We start from the raw sequence: 18,718 nt of genomic DNA, 5'->3' as shown, positions 1-18,718 counted from the left end.
TGAAATGAGAATTAAAATAAAACCACACAGTTAAATTTTGGCCAATTCAATAGATTGGCAACCAGTAAGGTTACAAAGTACTACACTTCAGTTTTGAAATGAAAATAACCATCTGCCCTAATAATGTCTAAATCAAATAGCTAAAATGCACACAAAACCACTTACAGGTTCTCAACATCAGGAAAAATCAAAAAATAAAAAATAAAAAGTAGGAGATTAAAGTAGCTCAACATCTGTTCATAGGTGACTACCAGTGATTTTTCCAACTAATACAGCTTTATGTGAATCCCACTTTGGAAATATTCCTTTCCATGTAGAAATCCTAATTCTCTGTTACCTACATTTATTTTCACTCAATCAGCATTTACCATCTGCAGCACTGGAGATGCTGGGTGAAGCACCAAAAGATCGCCTTTAAGACTCACTCTTGGGTGAAGGGAGACAGACACAGGAAAAAGAGGAAAAAAAGAAAAAAAATTATATAATGCAAGGCAGATTAAAATCAGTGCCAAACTGAAATATAACTACTATGCAATTAGAAAAAATGTTCAGAAAAAAGGAGCAATATATTCTTAAAGAGGGAGGTTCAAACACAATTTATTCCAAAGAAGGGGAATTTATGCAAAGTTCTAAAAAATGAGAAAGATGTGCAGGGTGAGGAACCACGACAAGCAAAGGCCAGGGTAGAAAGGACAGGAGGGGATTTGAAGCTGTATGCAGACTGGCACAACAGTGTGACCCACGCAGGAAGGAGGGGTGAAGAACAGCTGAGAAGGGCAGGCTGGGGGATTTGGTTGCCAACCTAAGTAAGGAGTTTGGACTTTATCCTCTAGTAACTGGAAATACTAAAGATTACTGAGTTTTAAGAAAATGGCTCTGAAAGTGGCGAGATAGGCAGATATCAGAGATGAGAAAAGACATAGGAACATCATTATGATGGTCATAAAAACAGTCCAGATTAGAGACGAAGATCCAAACAGGGCCAAAGATGGGGGACAAAGGATGAGGACAGACATGACTGGTATCACCGGAGAGGAACCACCAGCTGCATGTGCACAGTGACTATACCACACTGTAGCTTCACCCAACCTTCTCTTCAATCTTCTAAAAACAGTGGGTCTTTTCCCATGTAACTTCTATTTGTTCCAATGGTCCCACTGCCTCCCTTCTCCCAAACATCCTCCTTTCCTTGCTGGTTCAGTCTCTTGGCGTTCATTTGTCCTTCACTGAACTTTCATCCAAGGCCTATAGACAAGTGAAAGTCTATTACGCTAAAAAAGAAGAATACGTGCAACCTGCTTTTGAGTCAAACTACCATCTCATAAGCTGCTTCTCTTACCATCAACGTCTCTTAGAAGAATTAACTATCCACACTGCTTCCAAAGCCACATGGAACAAGTCCTCTATGCCTTCCATATAGTTTCCACTCCATCATTCAAATGAAACCAGATGTGCTCTCAAAGGCCACCAGGCTGGCCACTACGTAGTAATACAAGTACACAGACCAGAACAAGTAAAGTAATATCTCACTATACTTTGCAATAACTACTTTTATGCTGGAACCTGGATGCTTCATTTTAGGATGTGTGCTGAAAAACAAACAAGTTTAGGAGGAAAATAACCAGTTTATCAAGAGAAATGGCTGAAAGGGAAGATTCCATTACTGGAAAGGATGAAAACTTGTAAAGGAAGGTCTGGCGGACAATGACTACGATGTAACTGAGGGATCACTGATGAAGAAGGGGCTCTAGCCGGCAAAGACAAGATCAGTGAACTGAAATTACTTGGGAGTACAAAAGGCAGAATTCAGTGCAATATAGGTTAAGTATCCCTTATCCAAAATGCTTAGGACCAGAAGTATTTTGGATATGGGATTTTTTCAGATTTTAGAATATTTGCATTATACTTACCAGTTGAGCATCTCTAATCCAAAAATCTGAAATCTAAAATGCTCCAAAGAGCATTTTCTTTTGAGCGTCATGTTGATGTTCAAAAAGTTTCAGATTCTAGAGCATTTCAGATTTTGAATTTTCTGATTAGGGATGTTCAACCTGCACAAGAAAGTACTTTTAAGGAGTTCTGTAAGAAAAGTCACCTGAAAAGGTTTATGCCAAAACTGAAGACTACATATCAGAATTGTCCAAAGCCTTTATACTCAGTATACAATCCATGGACAGGGATCTCAACATCACGTTGGAGCTGTCGGAAATGCAGAATCTCAGGCCCCACTCCAAACACCAACTCAGAAACCTGCATTTACCAAGATTCTCTGGAGATTCTTGTGAATTAAAGTTTGAGAAAAACTGGAATAACAGTCTTGAGATTAAATGTGAAAGGGAGTGATATGGTTTGGCTGTGTCCCCACCAAATCTCATCTTGAAATGTAGTTCCCATAATCCCTATGTGTCATGGGAGGGACCTGGTGGGAGATAATTGAATCCTGGGGGAAATTACCTCCATGCTATTCTCACAATAGTGAGTTCTCACAGGATCTGATGGTTTTATAAGGGACTTTCCCCTTGTTTCACTCTGCACTTCTCCTTTCCGCCACAAATAACAACATGTTTGCTACCCTTCTGCCATGATTGTAAGTTTCCTGAGGCCTCCCCAGCCCTGCAGAACTGTCAGACAATTAAACCTCTTTCCTTTATAAATAACCTAGTTTGGCGTATTTCTTCACAGCAGCATAAGAACCTAATACGGAAACTGAATTAAGTCTTAGGGATTTTTCTTTTTAAATATGAATTTATGGAAAGCAAAAATCGGTAGTCCAGAGATCTCAGTTCTTTCATTTGACTTCTGCCTACTAGATCAAAATATGGTTTCTAGGGTTTATAGTCTCACTTTTCATGCTTAATTATTTAATATTATAAGCAACAATTTAGTCATAGCTTACTCAATGTAGGTACAAGGATCTATGAAGAATCTCATGGTTTCTCTAGCTTCAATAATAAAAGTCTACAAAAACAGTTTCCAGAGGAGATTCAGAATTATAGTCAGGTGCTGTCTAATGACGTTTCAGTCAACGACAGACCATACAGAGAGTGGTAGTGCCATCAGATTATAGTACTGCGTTTTTACTGTACCTTTTCCAAGTTCAGATACATACTTACCATTGTGTTCAACTGCCTACAGAATTCCGTACAGTAACATGCTGTACAGGTTTGTAGCCCAGGAGGAACAGGTTATACAACGTAGCCAAGGTGTGTGTGTGGTAGTCTATACCATCTAGATTTGTGTAAGTATACTCTATGATGTTCTCACAGTGACAAAAATCACCTAATGATGCATTTTTCAGAATGTATCCCCACATTAGGTGACGCATGACTGTAATCTTATATAGCGCCTTGGTTAAATAATTGTTTTCCACTTTAATATGTCAAAATTAAATTCTATTATTCAGTCTCATAATGGTATATTTATAGAAAAGAAATGCATACTTGGCAATTATTTGAGATTCAATGAGATACTCACATACAATCATCTACAATAGCACTATGTATAACTGGTTCATCTGAAAACATTTCAAATGTTATTTTATGAACGTAAGGATTCTGTTAAAAAACTGGGTTAAGGTACCTTATAATGGTACATTTACAGTATGGCAACATTAAATGAGTGGGTTAGAAAAAAAATGCCACAGAGGGAAAATAAGGGTAAGAAAGCACCATGGATTTCTTTCTTTTTTTTTTAAGAGATGAGGTTTTACTCTGTCACCCAGGCTGGAGTGCAGTGCGGCATGATCATAGCTCACTGCAGCCTGGAACTCCTGGGCTCAAGTGATCCTCCCACCTTAACCTCCTGAGCAGCTGGAATTACAGGTGCAAGCCACCACAGCCAGCTGCAAGATGGATTTCTATGGCTGGTATCTAAAATGCATTACTGTGACCCCTAATCATATGGTTAACTGAGGGCTAGATTTGGCTTCAAGTTTTCTAGCAGCCAGCTCAAACAGGAAAACAATTTAAGCCTGGAGGTATTTTATGTTTTAGAATGTGCACTTAGAATGCCATGATTAATGCCCCTAAAAATGTGTAAAATAGACTCATTACATATATTCAAAATGTTGAATAGAAAGAAGATTCATGTTTTATACTAAATTAATTCCAAGATATCTTATTATATACTGTAAAATACTCTAACAAATCACATTTATGGATATGTAACAATTACATTTCCTTTTCTAGCACTGAGTGACTCAGTGCTGGTAACTGATAAAGCTTTAGGCCACATCAAAAATAAGATTTAAGAAAGGAACAAAATAAAACTTACCAAATAGATTTCCTAAACTTGCATCCATTTTTATTTCAAATACTTGAGAAATAACATAAAATGTCAGTAAAAACACTGCCACAGCTACCACCAATTTTGCAGCACCTAAAAGGCAGAAATATTTCAGCATAACTTTGTAAGCCCACAGAACATTTATTCTGCATTTCTATGAAAAATGTTTATAAATTTTTTTAAGGTTAATAAATTTCTACTTTGTATCTATTAGATCTTAATTTTACATGAGCTACACAAAAATTATACAAACAATTCATCAAGAGAAAGAATTTTCCTGACCAAAGAATTCTCAGATTTTCTAGCTATCTAGACAAAGGACTGCTTGAACCATCTGCCTACTTTTACATGCAAAAAAATTACCTACTAGTTGCTGACAACAAAAACGTGTCATGACTAATGGAACATCACCAAGTTTGTTGAATGGCAGATTCCTTATCCTTCACAAAAATAAGGAGCAATACTATATAGGATTTTTCAAAAACAGTGGACCTTCTGGGGATGCTAAGGCCACAATGTCCACTAAGCAAGGAATTCTCGAGTGACATGTTATAGATTTATTGTCCTATCACTAACCAACACATCTCCTGGAGCTATGTAGGCTCTCCTGGTATGGTGATCAACAAAGCCTTCCTCTTCATACTTAACACCTTAGTACCTTAAGACAGGCCTTCTGCATTCCTGCAGGATATAATTTGGTACCTATCACATATGCTTCATAACACGGTTACATGGAAAGCTCCAAGTGGGCAGACTCTTCAATGAAGTTATATGATGCTCAGAAAGCCACCGTTTCTCACAGCCTACTCATTTCTGTTTAGAAACACTCTACTGATGATTATGTGGGGAGCGGGGCAGGGAGTATGTAGAAAATCTCTGCGTCTTCCTCTCAAATTAGCTGTGAACCTAAAACTGCTCTAAAAATAATAAAGTCTTAAAAAATCCAAAAGCAACACTATTAATGTAGAAATGAAAGAGCAATGAGGAAGTCTAACTATAATACTAATCAATCCCTGCCTCCCTTTTCCATTTTCTACACTGTCCCCTCCAAAATCTGCTTCCTATTTTCAAGAGCAACTTACAAGTTGCCTATATTTTTAGTGCATAAGAGAGCAAAATTCTGTTAGGCTTTGAACTCTTCTCCCCAGGATCTAGCAGAGTGCACTGTATACAGTAACACTATCAACAATTGTTTGCTAGTAGATAAATGGTAACAGGTGGCATAGTCCTTCTTGATCATTTAAGACTAAGACCAAGAGCTCAAAAATTACATGTCACATGATAGTCTTAACATCTTATTTTCTAGCAATCATAGGCACATGCAACCAGAGATAACTTTTCCCTGTCCCATAAAACAATCATATGAACATTTCATTGTTCAAAACTGAAAAATTAAAACACCAAGACGATAACACAAATATTCTAAATTCTATACCAAGCTAAATGTAAGGTTACATGAAAAAAAGCTATATACAGCAGCATGGATGAAGCTGGAGGCCATTACACTAAGCAAACTAACACAGGAACAGAAACCAAATAGCACATGTTCTCATTTATAAGCAAAAGCTAAACACTGAGAAGGGAACATATAAACATAAAGAAGGGAACAACAGACTCTGGGGACTACTTGAGGGTGAAGGGTGGGAAGAGGATAAGATCAAAAAACTACCTATCAGGTACTATGCTTACTACCTGGATGATGAAATAATCTGTACACCAAACCCCTGTGACACTCAATTTATTTTAGCTAGATAACAAACCTGTACTTGTACCCTTGAGCCTAAAAGTTTTTAAAAAGCTATATACAAACATTTTATATATATATATATAAAATACTCACATACACTGTTTACTTAGTGTCTTCTGTAGAACTAATTGCTTTATAAGTATAATCTCATTTGCATAGCGTTTCAAGGCATTATTTTCCTTTCACAAATAAGGAAAACAGGGCTAAAATTTTACATCATTTGCCTAAGGTCACATAACTAGTCAGCAGCAACACTGAGTCTTAAACCAAGACCTATTCACTTATACTGAACCATCAGAGGAACTAGGAGGAAGGAAAAGCTATAAGTGAGACAAAAGTTGGAAGTGGAGAAACTAGCAGTCTCCATGGGGTTAGAGTTCTGGAACTTCTGTTATAGAGATCGCCCCCAAAGCTGGCCTGAGTCCAGAACCAGCATCCCATTCTGGACTTGATGGAGCCTAACCATACCAACCACAATTCCCATTCTTAGTTTTCCATAAGATTCCCTCTTCCTCCTAGTCACAGACGGCACTATTCTGAGTGTGTTCCAGTTTTTCACAGGCCAAAAAGTACAAACTGCAGACATTCATGCCTCACTGTAAGAAGAATGGCTATGAAGATATTTAAAAGCAATCAGATTTAAAAAAAAAAAAATTAGAAGAGATTAGTTAAAAGCAATAAACTAACACCTAATTATCCTTATTCATTCATTCAAGGCAGTTCCCTTAAGACCTATACTAGGAACAGTGCCAAACACAAAATAAGCACGCAGTGAATAATTACTCATCAATTAACTCGGGAATTGTCAGAATCAGAGAAACGGACTAAATGACAAACTTAATTTCAAATAACATGAATTTAAAATTATGTGAGAAACAGTTACTTTATTTCAAATTGCCATGCTTAAATAATGTACTTTAAAAATCATCTGGAGACATGAAATCATAAATAGTAAGTCCTGCTGTACTCAAAGAACAACCCCCCCCCACACACACACACACGCACACCGAAAGACACTGCAACACATTTATTTAAACCACAAACAAGCTCTTCGTTTCTGAGAATATTTTTCTTCAACTGTACAGTTACTTTTTAAAAAAATGCTTTATAATTTCACAAGAGATTCAGTTTTTCAAGTTTCTACAAAAGCATTTGTAACAGCCCTCAGTTATGTTTAATAATCATGATGTTTCATCAATTGCGCCTGATTCTACACAATTATGACCACAGTATGAAGACTGGTTTGTTCACCCAGCTTGACTTTAGGCATTTCTAAGAGATGCTCCTTTAGGAAAATAATTGGTTTGCTGGTGAGATGATAATTAAGAAAAAAACTATCTTGATTTTGAGAAATTACAAGTTACCTATGTTGGGCACAAGCTTAGTAGAAATTTCCATGTAAAGTATGCATTTCTTCTAGGGCTTTGGTTGACTTCGGGTGGGGAAAAACAGACTTATTTTTACCACACACACAGGAAGAGGTCATCAGCCCCTCCAGTTATTTATAAACGTGTCTTTTTAGAATATTTAAATATAACTACCTTAATATATGAACATCCAATGGTGTTTTTCAATTTTCTCAATATGCTGCTTAATAAACAGATTAAAGTTCTTACACATAATCTCACCTATGCAGATTAAACTTGAACAAATACTGAGCAAAAACATGTATTTTATCGAATCCTTCACACACATCTTAAGTACATACATGAGAGACATTTAAACTTTAAAACTTTATAACTCATTTTTCTCAAGAAGCTAGAACATAGCAAAAACAAAAATCAGCCTCCCTAGGTTGTCAAACCATTCTTTATATGGGTGTTATATATAGTATTTGGATTTTTTTTTCAGATTTCAGAATATTTGCATCATACTTACCAGTTGAACATCCCAAATCTGAAAATCTGAAACCCTAAATACTCAAATGAGCATTTCCTTTGAGCATCATGTTTTGCTGCTCATAAAGTTTTGGATTTAGGAGCATTTCAGATTTTCAGATTTAAGATGCTCAACGTGTAATTTCAACAAAAGACGTGAACAACAACAACAAAACACTTATGTAATATTGACTAAATGTCCAATTTGTGATCTGCCAACTACCTAAAAATGATGGGCTGGATGATTTAGTTTATTATATTTCAGCTTAACTTTCTCAATATGGAGAAAGATTATTTAACCTCTCCTTCAGTCATTCTTTAACAAACTGGTTACACAAAAAGTACAATTACTTCTACTAAATTAAATATCTTACCTGCTACCCTCATGTTTGGTTTTTCAGTCTATGGCACTTTTCATTAATATGCTCCTAAAAAATCAAAACAAAAAGCAAATATCATTAGCTCTAGAACAAACATTCCTCCTTAGATTGAGTTTGAAATGGGGCATATAAACTAGTAAATTTTATGACATTTCTAAGTACTATGCCAACATTGGCATTTAAAAAAAAAAAAAAATCTCCTCACTGGGCCCGTCTCCTTCCACTGGACCATAAGACCTCAAGGAGGGTCTGTCCTATCCTTCTGTGTTCTCAGCTCTCTAACTGAATGACCAAAGAGTAAAAGTGTGTTATCAAGCTTGTGAATAGAAGAGAACGCCTTCTTATTCTCATGGATTATGCATCTATAAGAAACTTTTGATATTCAGCTCCAAACCTTCAGTTTGCAGATGATGTCCAAAGAGGTTACGCTGCTTATCCAGTTGTGGAACAAATTATTTGTGGACATGGGGCTAGAATTCAGGTCAGCTGGCTCACTCCAGTACATGATGCCGCTTCAGTTTTGATATGACACAAGTGCCACTACCATAAGCATTTACAGCAAGGGCTTCCTATTTCAATACCAGGGACCTCTTCATGTTTTTCAATTTAAGTTTGTAAAATAATATGTTAAGAAGTACAGAATTGCAATTGTAAATATCCCAGCAATTATCATGATTGACAGAGTAATCAAATGGATCAACTGTTCTTTGATATTACTGTAATATCAACAAGAAACGGATGCTGGAAAAAAAAATCTGTATGTGCATGGGTGTTTTCCTCCTAAGAAATAACTCAAGATAGGTGACATTTTGAAAAGAAAATGAAAAAATAAGTAAGTTTGATAAGAAAGCCATCTTCAAGTTTAGCTGGAGAGCTTCCACAGTCAACTCAATCTATTGTAAAGGAATGGAATTCAAAAGGAAATTTTGATGGATGAATCACATTTGCCAGGAGTACATATCTCTCTATTTTAGATTGTATTTTGATATTTATGTTTCAATATTGTTGCCTGATCTAGCAATTCACAGAATGTGTCAAGAAAATAACAATAATGGCACATCCCTGAAGGACACTGAAAAGAAGTGAGACATGCACTTTTTTTATTCACTGGACTAGGCAGGTGGGCTTCCGGGGGGCTCTGGGGGGCGGGGGAGTCTGGACAGCACCCAGAAGTCCAATGCTCTTAGGCTAGCTCTCTTTCTTCTGCACAACATACCATAAAGAAAAAATGACACTTAAACTGAGTTGTGCGTTACTGATTTCCTTTGTTAATTATCTGAACACCTTCCACGTAATAGAAAAAGTCAATGTTATATATCTATTTTAACTGCTTAGCCACAGACTAGGAAAATACTAAAAGGAAACAAGGTACTGAAGTATGTACAAACCATCACATAAAAGCAGAAAAAAAAAATCTCAGCTTTTTAAATGAAAACCCCAACTGGTTATAAATCCTCTGTTGGCTTCTGGCAAAATTGAACTCAGCTTTCACAACACATACATGCTTTTCCTGCCAGCTAACATTCCAGAATAACTTCACTCTTACCTGTGTGTGACCTAGGAAAATTTCTTTGAAAGTGTGATAAGAAGTTACACACCAGGTACTTTATGTTCTATTTCACTGTTTCCACGGTCTGCTCAGGCCACACCTTATGGTGGCTGCTGCATGTACCCGCCACCTATTTGTATCTCCCAACAAGCCTGGGTCTAAACTCATCCCTAAGACCACAATATAAGCAATGATGATTGTCTAGCTGAATACAACTGTTCTCAGTTAAAATTTCTCAGATAATTCACATTTAGTAAAATTTCTAAATTAAAATCTCATCAAATTAAATCTCAGTCATAACATACCTCAATTAATTTCCTTAAGAGCAAATTAATGATTGAAGAACCTAAATCAGCATAGGAGTATTGAACATATTTGAGAGCAAATCAAGGAGCATCTATGTATGATGATAATGTGATAATTCTAAATCATTCCTATTTGTCTTCTTAGAGGGGATATGTAAAAGCAAAGAAAATATTTACATACAATAATCTTATAGGGAGGAGGGAAGCAAAAACTTAATAGAAACTTCGGGCTGAAAACCATCAATAATTTAAACAGGATTGAACAGGTCCAGAGAAAAGGAACACAACAGTAAAGGGAGAAAAAGGCCTTTGCTAGAAATTCAGAACTCTAAATCTAGAGGCAACAGGTGAAAGGGCTTATATATAAGTATGTTCATTAAAAGGTAGAAATATAGATATTAGAGCCACTTACCCAAACCAGAAAATGAGTCATAGAAGGATATTTTTAGGATGGAAAAAAAAAAAAAAAAAACCCCAAGGATAGTACATTTATACATTTGCTCCAAAATGTGTTACATAGGCCAAAATTTGTTTTAGTGTTTTTGATAAATATATGTCACTGAACCAAATCCAGTTGCTAATATGTAAGGTTCATAATCACCTAAGATTCAACAGCAAGGACAGCCACCACGATGCCCCTGGGCAATGAAACACTAAGCTGGAAAGAGCGCCTGAACTAGGGCCTCAGGGGGACGTACTAAACTTCTTTACATGGTTTACAATTTAAACATTCCTTTGGCCCCACTATCTACTCTAATTTGGTGAAGTTTTGTTACTCAGGTAGAAATCAAGCTACTATGTGAATAAGGAGTCATTGTTCCAGAATCAATTAACTTCAGGAACAACAGAGTGAAATCGAAGGTCAAGTGATACTTCCATTATTTCCTTGAGAAGTGGACTAAATCACATATACCACAGAAACATCATTCTATACTGATAAAATTCGTCATAAAAAAATTATTTACCAGGAGGGGGATGTCTTGCCAGTTAACATAAACCAAGTATGAACACATACTTATATGTCAGTGCAATTCACACACATCCTTATTTTATGTAATCTTCCCACCAGCCTCTAGTTGCTGGGGGTATTAAAACAGCAGCATAGATGAGATCAGGGGATTTCGCAAGGGTCACATGAAGGGTAAGTAAGAAGCTCACACTACAAACAAATCCACTTCCTTTTCACTCCAGCTGTTCGCTGACACACTCTAATATAAGAGGCTTGTTGACAAAATGTCATGCCAATCAACTTGGCTTTTGCAAACTGCTTTGGGAATTGCTGCAGACTATCCACTCCAGCAATTTAACAGTATGTCAAAATGACTAAGCTTGTGTATTAGAACCTCTGCTTGAAATGGAAATGATACAAGAAAATGAAACGTACAAATACACCCTTTGACGTACATACTTAACAAACAGCACTTAATTAAACCAGAGGAAAATACAACAAGTTACCCTCTACAAATAGAGAAACTATCATTCAATTCAATCCAACTTCAACTCAGTGCTGGACAAATGACAATTTTAACTGAACCAACTTAGAAAGTTCCCATAATTCTAATAAGGGATTCTAATAAGTAAGGGAGAATTCGCCTTCTTTGCCTATCTTTAAACTGAGACAACGCCTTCAGACTCAGATCAGACTATACCATTCATTCTCCTGGACTGTCAGAGCTTGCCAGCTTATCAGATCTCGGACTTCCCACTTTCCATAACCTCATGAGGCAATCCCTTATAACAAACATACACATATATATGTATACACACACACACACACAAATCATATACCTGTATACAAATAAAGCTATCTCCATATGTATAAAGAATATATGCCTATATATCTAGAGCTGTATCTATATATACACACACACACATATATATAATTGGCTCTATTTTTCTATAGAACTCAGACTAATACAGACCAGCTCAAGAACAGAATGTAAAAAAATTAAATTTTTATCCCCAGAGCATTTAAAGTGGAAGAGAAAAATGAGATTATAGCAAAATCAAAAGAATGCTACAACTAAAAGAGTCACTAGGGTAGGTTACTCTGACGTTACATTTACAAACAAAAGCATGGTATTTTTTAAAAAACCTGTTTGCTATAAATAACTACTTTTATGTGAGTAAAACAGGGCAACCGTTGGCAAACTTTTCTGTAAAAGGGCCAGATGGTAAATATTTTTAGGCTTTATGGACCACACAATCTCTATTGCAATTACTCCACTCTGCAGTTGTAGCTAGAAAGCAACCATAGCCAACATGTGAACGAATGGGTCTAATTATATTCTAATAAAGCTTTCTTTATGGACACTGAAATTTAAATTTCATAAAACGTTCATGTGTCACAAAATTATCCTTCTTTTGATTGTTTTTAACCCACTTAAAAATGTGAAAACCAGTTGTGGCTTGTGGGCCACAGAGGCCTAGAGGTTGTACTTTGTCAACCCCTAATAAAAAGAAATAAAAATACAAAATTTAAAAATAAAGGAATAAACACCTTTCCCAACCAGGCCCTAATAGTCCAACTTTTTTTGCTGGGCTATGTGCAGGACATACAACTTCCACATGCTTCGAGAGGTCCTCTTAGAAGTACTACTACGGAAGTAGGACAGATGAAACAATCCTCATTTCTATGCCCCATACGTGTTCATCAAACATTTTCATACCCTGCTCTCCATGGAAAGCAGCATAATTCCATGAGAAACAACAGAATGGATCCTCTTCAAAAGGAAGAAAAAAGTCCTTCCCTTTCTGTAGATGAAGCTATCCATCTATAGCAAAGTTGGAAATCAATCTAGACGCTGTTATGTTTCCAAACCAACCCCAGGGAATGTAAGGAAACCAATAAAAATTAATCTTACTATATTATACTTCAGTAACTATAAAATTATGTTCTTGGGAAAAAACTGACATTACTATTTCCTTTATGTGGGTGTTTATAAGGGATTGTTTTTATGATAGGCTTAAAAAAGAGTGAGGTAAATGTGCATTTAATGCTTAACAAACTTCTAAAATTCCAAATATTAAGCTTTAAAAAACCTTGTCTTTAATAACAAGTTATTACTATTGCATATACAGACTGCTGTCAAGTACCCTGTCTCCCGTGAATGCAACTATACACACATCTTTGCAAAGCTGGCTACATTTCTGAAATAACAAAATGGAAAGGAATAAGATGACCGCGTCTGAAAAAATATTAACATTTAAAAACTCAGTAGGATATCTGAGCTGCTATCATTGTGTTAGAAATACTGTAACTTTAACAAAATTTGGTATTTTTAACACTAAAGGCTCGAAAGAAAAATCCAGTTACTAACTTGAGAAAGTATTTAATACTAGCAGGATACTGAATCCTAGAAGATACCCTCTTTTAAAAGAAATCACCATTTTAACCCACACACAAACACATACACACACACCCACACACACACTCCTGTTATACAGCTTTAGAGGTGGGTATGACTTGATCACGAACAAAGGGAGATTTTTACATGACTACCTGCAACTAGAAAAGTATCCCGGATTTTTAAAGAATCAAGTTAAACTTACATTTTGAAAAGGAAAAAAAAAGGAACAAAAAGAAACAAAATTGGGGTGCAGGGAGAGGTGATCCACATGAATTCTACAATACTAAGAATGACCAATGTTTCAAAAGATCACCAATGATTACAATGTAAATGTATCCACTCCCTCTGCAAAGGGCCCCCGCCCCCCACAAAGGAATAGACCAAAAACTTATAAACAATGGCTCAGGTGAACCAGTAAGTGTTTTAGAATAAATGTTTAACCTTCTGTTGAAAATCTTGCGAAGAGAAGAATATAGATGATCTATGCCTGGATTTTTGACAGTTTTCTGAACCAACATCATCTGGCTTTCCTTATTTTCTTGAGTAGCATCAAATTGAAATTACATTTAAAAGAGAACATCTAAATGTGGCTAAGAAACAGAAATAGAATTAGAAGTATACTATGGAAAAGCACAAATGAGCCAGAAAGTGTTTTTAAATTTCCCCTAGAATGTTAACCAATGCCAGATATGAAGCAAATTGGGATTGTACTAGGCAAGTTTAGCTTTCCTCCACAATCCACGACAAACTGCTCTGCCTTGCTTTTCATTTGGCGCTCCTGACAGTGAACAGAGAAAAACACTTCAGAAAACTTCTATCTACAGCAATTTAGATAAAATTCCATTCTTCTAAGAATGAAATTGGTAAAATATAATACCTGCTTCTCCCTCCACTTAAAAACAGGTTAGCAAAAGTGCTCAGCTAAATCATGCAAGTGCCCCATCTAGGCCAACTTTTACCCAAAGACTTAGTGTAGGGAGAGGTAGCCAAGCCTGTCGGACCATACACACTACATCCTGAGGACATAAGTATTCCAATACAATTCATCTCAATGTTAAGAATTTCTTAGTACAACCCCTTCAATCAATGTGAATTAGCTAAAGAGACCTAGTTATTCTTTCCTTTTCAGAAATCTGGTATTTAGTGGATCAACAAGTATTGAACCATGCCTTCTAAAACACTTTAAGGAGCTAAAAACTAAATGAATCTGTGTTCCTCTGCTCCTCTATACCCAAATATAACATGGCTAGGCAATTTTTTCCTAACAAAGATATTTCGTTTTCCAAGGTAATACTACTGAAGGAAGCACCTAAAGCAGGTGGGGTTGCTCTTCACTGAAATCTCATTAATGGGGAAAGATTTGTTCTAACCTACAGGTATGCCCTCATTCAGTACCCAATATGCCACTACAGCATTTCTGAGTTGGCAGCCAGAGTTCAGGTTTACTCTGACACAGATTTGGTGTTTACCCCAAATATTGCCACTACATCCTACCACTACTCAGTACAAGATGCTACACGACTGGGGTATATGTTTATAATCACCTAGCTGGTATTAATGAGAGCTGTGGACTCTCTAACAGGAAAGTGGCAAAAAAAAAAAGGTAGAAATCAAATGATCATGCCACACCTTACTATTTCAGTGAACTATAATTACAAAACAGAAATCACTGAAATACAAAGAGGATAGAAATCAGACATCTGAACTGAGCCAGCAACATCTAAATGACTGGAAATGAGTAGGACGAAATTAATATGGTGCCAAACTGGAGTCTACTACACCCCCATATATACCTAAGTTGCATTTTAAAACAAAGTTATCAGTATAATTTTCATTACAAATAGATGTCAACTAAGGACACCTTATATAAACTCCTCATTGCAATCAAATAATTTACATGGTAAAAGATCTGAAGCACTGCTGCTTTTTAACTTTTTAAAATCTCATATCCACTGTGCTTCATAGTAACCTGTTAAGATAATAAGAGAAGCCTCCGGTTGCCAGGCACTTAATACCCTATTTTATTTATTTTAAGGTGCACATTGCTTCCCTCATTTTAACTAAACTCAGGATAAGGCTTACAACCACATTTTTATTTCTTAGTAGTGAAACCACCATTGCAAGATTATAACGGAGATAGCGAAAAAGATCTGACCTAACCAACTCCATCTTGCTTCCAACCTCCAAGCTGTCCTTGTTCATTCCTGGGCATAGGCCATAACTTTATATGATGAACTTTATAGGGATGAATTTAGTTTATAGTTTAAAACAAAGATGGTAACAGCCCTTATCACAAAACAAACCTCCTTCTTGCCTGGGGACTAGACTGCCTTTGCAGGACTAACAAATTAGCCACAAGATTAGAAATTAGGGTTTAGGAATCATGCAGCTGAAAGCTACCAGATTCTGACCCTTATGATCTATGGCATCACAGATTCAATGAAACATCACACGTTCTGTGAACCTCTTACTACAGGGTTACCTATAGCATGCACACCAGAATTACTAGTGTGTTTTTTAAAATACAAACTCCTGAGCCAACTGCAGACCTGGAGAATCAGAATCCCTAGGAGTGGAATTAAAACTCTTGCATTTTTTTTTTTAACAAGCTCCCCAGATGACTGACATTCGTGCTCAGATCTGAGAGCTTCAGATCTACAGCACACCAATCCAAACACACAGGGAAGGCTGGGAGGGGGAAAGGTGAGGCAGATCTAAACCAAAAAAGCTCAAAAGTAAAATTCATATGACAAGATTTTTCATTCTTTCTGAAACAGTCAACCTGCTTCCAGAACAGGTCTTCAGATAACAACAGATAAAACAGGAGAAAACGTGGTGAGGAATAAATAATAAAGAACTCCTGTTTGCAGTGGTTAAACCAGAGTACTAGATTCAAAATTACTCAAATGTTTTCTTGCAGTTTTTACTATCTACCAAAACAGAATTTTGCTTAAAAAGTTATAATCCACTTAACGAAATGAAATGGTGATTGGATTTCTGCAACGGAGAGCACAAACATACCCAAAACAGAAAACAAGACAGACCTCTACAAAATGACATTCAGTTTTGCCTGTTTTGAGTTCTATAATTGTTTAAACATTTGTGATCTAAGCTACCTTAATCCTACAGCACACCATTCACGGAGAAATGGATAGATGAATGAATGGATGGACAGAAAGAAATAGCTATTCTTAGAAACAACGACAACAATAAAATGAAATACATTAATAATTACAGGTTGAACATAAATGGGGTAATGAAGTGTCCCGCTTATAAACTGCTAAAATGAGATTAGAGAAAGGTACACATTTACACACAGTAGAACTGCTATCTTCATCTCATGTAACTATTTTACATTATACTAGATGAGAAGTTATAGGTTCCTGTTCTAAATGTTTAAGAATTCCCTTAGGTATCCACTCTACTTATGCTGTTTTTAAGTAGTCTGCAGAATTTAAGTGCACCAGGATAGACATAATTCCATCAGTCACACCCTCCAAATGAAGAAACAGAGAAACAGAATGGTTCCATTGCCCGAGGGCCCTGGATGAAATGCAGTATTGGCACATCATTTGTACCACAAAAACTGAATGAGAATTAGCACTGCTGAAGTAAATTAAAATGAAAACCAGGCCTGAAGAATCCCTGAGCAGACAAAACCAATCAGGACTCCTAAGTGACATCAACCTTACTTGATTCACAAACACAAGCAAAATTGGAAGTTACTTCTTATAAACGCCTATGCTAAAGAAAAAGAGAACTTAAGCTCAACCAATCAGAAACATCCAACAAACTTCTAATTACCCACCTAGCGGACTTTCCAACATGATAGAGCAAATAAAACAACTGTATGACTGTAGCCAATCAAATATTTTCTTTGCTTTACATCTGTGACCCTCCTACAAAAGCCTCCCTCCTGCATTCCCCTGGTGGAGCTCCCAGATCTGGTTTGGAGCTGCTTAATTCATGAACTGTTTGTTCAAATAAACTCTAAAGTTTATCGTGCCTCAGTTTAACTTTCTTTAACAGCAAACACCTGCAAAGAACAGACAGTAAGATGCTTCTACTGTAAAATGTTGTGCAAACGTATTGTATTAGTCGGTTTTTGCACTGCTATAAAGACTGGGTAATTTATAAAGGAAAGAGGTTTAACTGACTCACAGTTCCATATGGCTGGAGAGGTCTCGGGAAACTTACAATCATGGTGGAAGGCTAAAGGGAAGCAAACACCTTTTTCACAAGGCAGCAGGAGACAGAAAAGCGAGAGTGCAGGAAAAACTGCCATTTATAAAACGATCAGATCTCTTAAAAACTCACTATCACGAGAACAACATGGGGGAAGCTGCCCCCAAGATGCAATCACTTCCCTCCCTCAACACACGGGGATTACAATTTGAGATGAGATTTGAGTGGGGACGCAGAACCAAACCACACCACGTATCAACTGAACCAACTTAAAAATCCATTTTTGTTGACCTTGTGTCCTTCAAAACTCATTTAATAATCACTTAACTGCAGGTAATGAATGGTATGTTAGGTAGCACACCTGATACCGTAACAATACGTTAGCAAGCCTTGTAGAGATTATGACAAAAATCAATTTAGAGATGTTCATATAATTTTCTCAACAGCACACAAAAACTCAACAAATGAATAAACAAAATGCAGTACATACCAATGAAATGATATACATGTAATGGTGTATATGAATGGAATACACAATGGAATATTACCCATAAAAAGTAATGGAGTGCTGATACCTGCTACTGATTTAGAGGATGAACCTCTAAAATATGCTAAGTGAAAGAAGCCAGACACAAAAGAACAAATATTGAATTATTCAATTTTTAGGAAAACCCATCATAGATAAATTTATAGAGGCAGAAAGCAGATGAGTGGTTGCCGAGGATTGGTAGGGAGAAGGGAATGAAGAGCAACCGCTTAATGAATATGGGGTTTCCCTTTGCGGTGATGAAAATGTTTTAGAAACGTGATGGTTCATAAAACTGTGAACGTGCTAAACGCCACACTTTAAAATGGAAAATTTGGCCAGGCATAGGGGCTCATGTCTGTAATCCCAGAGCTTTTGGAGGCTGAGGTGAAAGGATTGCTTGAGGGCAGATTTGGCCAGCCTGTGCAAAATAGTAAGATCCTGTCTTTTAAGAAAAAAAAAATTAAAAAATTAGTCGTGTGTGGTGGCACATGCCTGTAAACCTAGGTACTCCA

At 36.5% G+C, this 18,718-nt stretch overlaps 1 protein-coding gene across 2 annotated transcripts in view; it reads right to left on the bottom strand.

Annotated features, from left to right (window-relative positions):
• The window catches only part of FAM3C (FAM3 metabolism regulating signaling molecule C), a 47,530-nt gene that overhangs the window by 25,575 nt on the left and 3,237 nt on the right, over positions 1–18,718 (bottom strand). For both annotated transcript variants that reach the window (XM_050785076.1, XM_050785077.1), the window contains exons 2-3: positions 8,283–8,336; positions 4,273–4,377 (exon numbers count right to left, since the gene is read on the bottom strand). In XM_050785076.1, coding sequence (XP_050641033.1) covers positions 4,273–4,377; positions 8,283–8,295 — 118 coding nt within the window. In that variant the 5' untranslated portion in view covers positions 8,296–8,336. The remainder of the gene's footprint in view (positions 1–4,272; positions 4,378–8,282; positions 8,337–18,718) is intronic.

Source organism: Macaca thibetana, chromosome 3, assembly GCF_024542745.1.
Source record: "Macaca thibetana thibetana isolate TM-01 chromosome 3, ASM2454274v1, whole genome shotgun sequence".
Taxonomy (NCBI): Eukaryota; Metazoa; Chordata; class Mammalia; order Primates; family Cercopithecidae; genus Macaca; species Macaca thibetana.
This window is presented reverse-complemented; position numbering and strand designations above follow the sequence as displayed.